Raw genomic sequence first — 6,000 nt, forward strand, 5'->3', positions numbered from 1 at the left:
TCAATGAAAACAATATAAGTTTCTTAACTTTGATTTAGAGAGAGAAAATGAGAAATGGAGAGAGACTTACCTGCAATAACTTGCAATGTTTTGAAGATCTTGAGATGATTGAAGTAATGAAGAAGAAAAGGAGAGGAAATCTACTGAAAAATAACCTAGAGTTTCAACAAAATAAATTGGGGTGATTTTTGTTGTTCCCTCCAAAAACACAAATTTCCCTTTCCCGTGGGCGCACGAAATATTTCGGTCGTTCCGTCTCTAGAATGACTTCAACTTGAAGTCAGAAGTTAAAAAAATTAACTTCAGAAAAAAGTTAATTTTCGACTTAAAAAAAGTCGATTTTACTTCACTACCAAATTAACTTTTCTATTTTTTTACTTAAATAAGTCAAAAAGTAACTTATTTTAGTGTTGCCAAACGACACCTAAACTAATATATTTATAAAAATGACTAATGTGCCCCCTATACAATGCAACGTTAATAAAGTTAATTATTATGCGATCTTTTAGCAAACCACTGCAAACTCTTGCACCTCTGGCGCAGACTATTGCAAAGTATCGCAAAACATTTGTAAATGATTTGCAAATCATTACAAATTATTTGTCAACCACTGCAAATTTCTTGCAAAACATTCGTACATGGTTTGCATATTATTTGCAAACCACTACAAGTTGTTTACAAACCATTGTAAATTGTCGAAAAAACCACTGCAAACCTTACAATCAGATTTATCTTCTCATTGACGCAGTTTACCAAATACCTTATTTTCGCCAAAATGTAAAAGAAACATTTGAAATTTCATCATCCCTTTTTACCATTTTCCGCCTCCACACTGGCTTTTCTAACACTAGAATCCTCATAAAACTTTACCATCCTTAAACTCTGACATAAAAGTCGTCAGAGAACAGAGATATGTCCTCCTCATCCAGGCCTGCCCACAAAGTTCCGTAAATTCACCAACTTGTTGACCCTCATCAATCTCCTTAATCTTATTACTTACTATTGTTTTTGAAGGCGTTTCACTTGCGACAGTTCCTGTCGTATCAACATGAACATCAACTGACTAAACTCTCTCTTGTAGCATTGTTTTTCTAATTATTGATTTTCAAGAATCTCGCAAACCAGATCCATCTCTACTAAGTAAAAAGAATCTAATTTTTAAGTCTTTGTCCTAGAAGCTATGCTTTTCTTTTCTTCAGTTCCAGAATAATACTTAGTGAAACTAAACGCATGTATGAATCGGAGAACGAAAAAAAGTCGAGCCAGTTATATAGCAATGTTATATGTTAAGCTTCAATTCATTCACAATTTATTATATTTTATAAATAAATTATTTCAAACTTTATTTGCTACCCGCTTTTTTTTCCTTCGTACAAAAGTGCTCCCATTAAAGTTTGTCACTGGCTGAGGATGAATGAATATTATTGATTTTTTTGAGAAAAGTATGCAGATCAATAAACATTTGTTTAAACTATGGATCTGAAAATTTTGAAGATATTTGTGTAGTTTTGATGATCATTGTGGGACTTCTTAATTCACTAGAAATCAATAACGGTAGGATCACAAACAATCTACCATTACCACTAGAAGGAATTCCGCATGTGAAATCAATTGGAGCACAAAACTAAAACTTAATGATGCAGATCCAAGATTCGGTAATAAACATTCACTGAATTTGTTGCTGGACTTGGAAATGAGTTCTCTTGTAGATTACTCCGGTTTCTCGTATACCTTTGATTGATTAATTCTTAGCTCTGTTCTCTTGAGCATCTTGGGTTTTGAAATCAGAAAAACTTTGAGTTATATAATTGGAAGAGAAATCAATTTAGATTTTTTGATCACCAGGTCTTTGATTAGAAACCAAATTCACATAATTTTCTGTTTTTGAATTTTATTTTGAACCTGTGTTGAATCCATCTTTTATTGTGAATCTGGATTCATTAAAGACCCCCAGTTTCAAGTACCTAAGAGATATTTGGATATGGCCACTCTGGGCTTCTGAACCAAAATATCTAGCCAGCCACTATGCAAAAGTCCGAAGGTCTTCCTAAGCATACATACACCGAACTGACTACATCAGTCTTCTAGCTACCGTTATCAACCATCGTCCAGGAGAGCCCTCCTATGACCCGGTACATATGAAAACCACTTCCGCTTGCCTTACCAGCTACATTGTCCTCGATTTAGGGCGCATACAAGACCCATTCAGCCAATGCCAACATTATAGAATGCCTATTCTTCCTCCTGAAGTAGCCTAGTCCTGAAGCTGGACTTTGTGGCCCTAGATGCCAAAATCAGGATAATGTTGCTGGTATTGAATAAGTTTCTAGTGATGAAGTTGTATCAATGAGTGAGTATCAACAGCAATTCAGAAACAGTTGTGCTAACTTGTGTTGAGTGGGTGATTATAGAACAAAGTGAAATTCGCGGAGTTTTTAAATCACACAAGTAACTTATGATTTCCTAGATACAAATTTAAATACTTCTATAATATAATAAGCCAGACAGTAACAGTACAATTACACACATGAGAACTTAAACATTGACATTATTCTGCAAATTCAACAACTCATAATCCTCTGAAAGACTAATATTAATATCTCCGAACAGATCCAATACACGGTTATATTCTAATTACACTGCAAACTGAGAACAAGAACCAAACTATCGTCTACAAGAGAGAGAGAGAACTAACTCGGTTTTCTTTCAATTGTCAAGCACCCACAACTACTTGCTCCATTTCTAGGCAGCAACCTGCAACAACATCATACAGATATAGGTGAAAAATGTTTTAGTCCCAAATAAAGTTTCCGGTGTTACCAGTAGAAAGGAATGAAATCTCAGTTTCGGTGGAAATATCTACACCACAAATTACTACAAAAAGAGATTATGAGTTTGGAAGGATGATGATTGCTAAAAAGAATCAATGCAGTTTAAGCTCGACGACAAACTCTGTCGAGCAGAGGAGGAGGATATATCCCCATCAAACACACCAGTCAATGTTCTTGACCTAGACCTCCACTTTTCAAGCTTGCAAAGTCACTGATTTTGTATGGTTTCTTTATAAAAGAGGATATCAAACAGAACAAAACAGCAATGGGATTGATAATTAGATGAATCAGACAAGTGTTAAGTGGAAGTAGAGTTGAATTTCAAATTTTGATAATAATATGCTTGTGATAGAAAGATGTGTAATTGGAGTTAATTTACTTGTAAGGGTATAAGAGTCGAAATAAAAATTCAGACATTAAAATTTAGATTGAAAATCTAACGTTCTAAATTGTAACACGATTCAGACAATTCAAATTCAGACAAAGAAAAAAAACAAACAAAATCTTAATTTCTAATGATTCTACAGTAATTTTCAGCCATGACCCTAATCCTACCACAATAATTCAATGAACTACTCGCGTTCATAATGAACAGATCATTGTTCAGTCAATATTGACCTTTTCATTTGCTTGCAAACGCTTATAAATGGAGTAATGTAGTTCAATATTTACACATGCTGCTTAATTATTCAATTTGAGTACACCTCCAAACGAGAAATATAGACAACTAGAAAAATACACAGGTAAATTTCTGTGTCACAAAACCATCAATTTTCTTCAATACAAAACTTCCAGTCACAATGGGCAACGTAAGTTCAAAACTGACAAAACAATAACAAATGAGATGAAAGGAGACATAACGATGTTTTTTTGGTCAATGTCAAAATATTTTTAACACGAGACCAACAGCATTACCACCGAGGGTTAAACCCTATACCCGCTCCACAATGGAAAGCAACATATGATACCACAAAAGCAATTTCAGTTTCACAATATGCCATGTTAGTAGTAATCACATGCAAATCAACCGTAAGATTCGAACCCTAGTCTCACAGTGTCGAAATACTTCCATACTTTCAAAAAGAACAAGTATTTATAAACCCTACTCAAATAAACAAACCCAATCTTCTAAAACCAATCATATTTCGAAAAAGAAGAAACAATCATTATACCCACATTAGAATCTAAAGAAAAAAAGTTGAAAAAATTTAACCTTTTTAGGGTTTAAGAAGCAAGAGTTGGTATCATCCCAGATTTCCTAGCATAAGCAAAAATTCCACCAGCATCAATAACAGGACCAGCATCACCAATTGGTTTCAACTTATATTCATTCCCAGTTGAATGATTAATCAAAAGATTTTCACTTAATTCAATTGTAATAACATCACCAGTTGAACATTCATCACATAAACGAACTTCTGATTCCAATGGATAAACTTCACCAGTAGCAACTGAATTCCTAAAAAAAATTCTAGCATAAGTTTCAGCAACAATGGCTTTAACACCAGAAGCACCAAGAGCAACCGGAGCGTGTTCTCTTGATGATCCACAACCGAAATTGTCTCCGGCGATTATGATTGAGTATTTTGATTTGAATTCACCGGATTCTATGAATTTTGTTTTGTAGATTGAAGATGGGAGACCGATTAGGGCATAAGAACCGAGTTTTTTGTATTCGTCTGGGTTTGATGGGACTAGGGTTAGGTATTCTGCTGGGATGATTTGATCAGTGTCAATGTTGTCGCCTAGGACGTAACAAACGCCGTGGAAAGTGTTGGTTGTGGTGGTTGGTGGTGTTGTATTTGTGGTTGCGCGGATAGGAACCCAAGAGGAGGAGGAGTGGTTGAAATGATGGGGTTTGATCAAAGGAGTGGTGGTGGTTGTTGTGACGGCGGATGGGAATCTGAGGTTTTGAGTTAATGATCGGAAAGAGAGAAGTGGTGATTGTTTTATCGAGGAAGAGAAAGTTGGGTGGTGGTTCGGAATTGTTGCTGCTATACCCGCCGCCATTGTCATTGCTCCAAGAACACAGTCTCTCTCTCTCTCTCTAAATCAGACACGATACAGTGGAAGAAGACTTTGAAGAGGAAAATGATTTGTCCTGGGCTTGAGGTTGGACTTCATTTTGGGCTTTCTCTTGAGGCATTTAATTGGGCTTGAGTTAGAACTGAGGCCTGAGCTTAAGAAGAAATAGATGACACTTTTGGGGTATTCTATAGGCGCTACAAATTTCAAAACTAAAGGAGATGAGTATGAGAGAATATACGAAGATAACGTCGGGTCTAGAAGCGGGAAAAATGTGAGTATGTAGAGAGAGATAGAGAAGTTTACAGAAAGGGAGAATTTGACATACACCCCCACTATTATATGAATATTAGCACTACACCCCCACTTTTTCAAAACTTTTGATATACACCCCAGGGGCGGCCCTGAGTTTTGGGTGGCCCAAAGCGAGCTTACAAAATGTGGCCCCTTCAATTATGGAAAACAGTAAAAATTATTGCAAAAACTTATAAGTATCGTAATATTTTTTTTTTGAAACATATAAGTATCGTAAATGTTTTCATTATATTTATGTAACAAAAAAGTGATGACAATTACAATCACTTGAACATTGTTCTTCTTACATTTTTAGATGCAAAATCACTATTATTTGTTGAATAGTCAAACGTGTCGGCTATATCTTTCTCAATAGGAAAATAGCCAACCCATTTAAGCTTTCTTGTGACATAGTAAATGGAATGTAAGACTTAACCAACTTCAACTTTGACAAACTTCTTTCTGCAGAAGCAACGATGACAGGTAGTTCTAACAAAATTCTGGAAGCAACTCATGCATCTGGGTAACACCTCTTTATATCTTTCAAATAATTTAGCACTTCGGTTGGTCTTCTAATCTCATTGTGCGTTAGAAAATAAGTCTAACCCATATATGTCATACGGCTCATTGTGCCTCAGAAAATTTTTAAGTTATGATTATAATATGTAGGAGAGAAACTGATGAAACCCGAATCCATAGCTTGAAGATACAGAGATTTCTGTGTTACCCTTATGATTTGGACAAGATCTTCTAAACCTTAGACGTTGTTTCTGATTTCTCAAAAATGGGAGTTGGGAAAATCACGTATCTCTCCTCTAGTTTAGGGATTTGCCCTAAATAAAAGGGGAAC

The 6,000-nt window shown here is 35.4% G+C and overlaps 1 protein-coding gene across 1 annotated transcript; it reads right to left on the reverse strand.

Moving 5' to 3' along the window:
- Positions 1–2,466: 2,466 nt before the first annotated feature.
- On the reverse strand, positions 2,467–4,890 carry LOC147532136 (3-isopropylmalate dehydratase small subunit 1-like). The gene is made up of 2 exons (XM_086651092.1): positions 4,045–4,890; positions 2,467–2,754 (listed from the first exon to the last, which is right to left on the reverse strand). The coding sequence occupies exon 1, from the start codon at positions 4,845–4,847 to the stop codon at positions 4,056–4,058; it is 792 nt and encodes a 263-aa protein (XP_086507218.1). The 5' UTR covers positions 4,848–4,890; the 3' UTR covers positions 2,467–2,754; positions 4,045–4,055.
- Positions 4,891–6,000: the final 1,110 nt, after the last annotated feature.

This window comes from Eschscholzia californica, unplaced genomic scaffold (assembly GCF_041429995.1).
Source record: "Eschscholzia californica isolate CP2 unplaced genomic scaffold, dmEscCali1.0.p SCAF_6, whole genome shotgun sequence".
NCBI classification, from domain to species: Eukaryota; Viridiplantae; Streptophyta; class Magnoliopsida; order Ranunculales; family Papaveraceae; genus Eschscholzia; species Eschscholzia californica.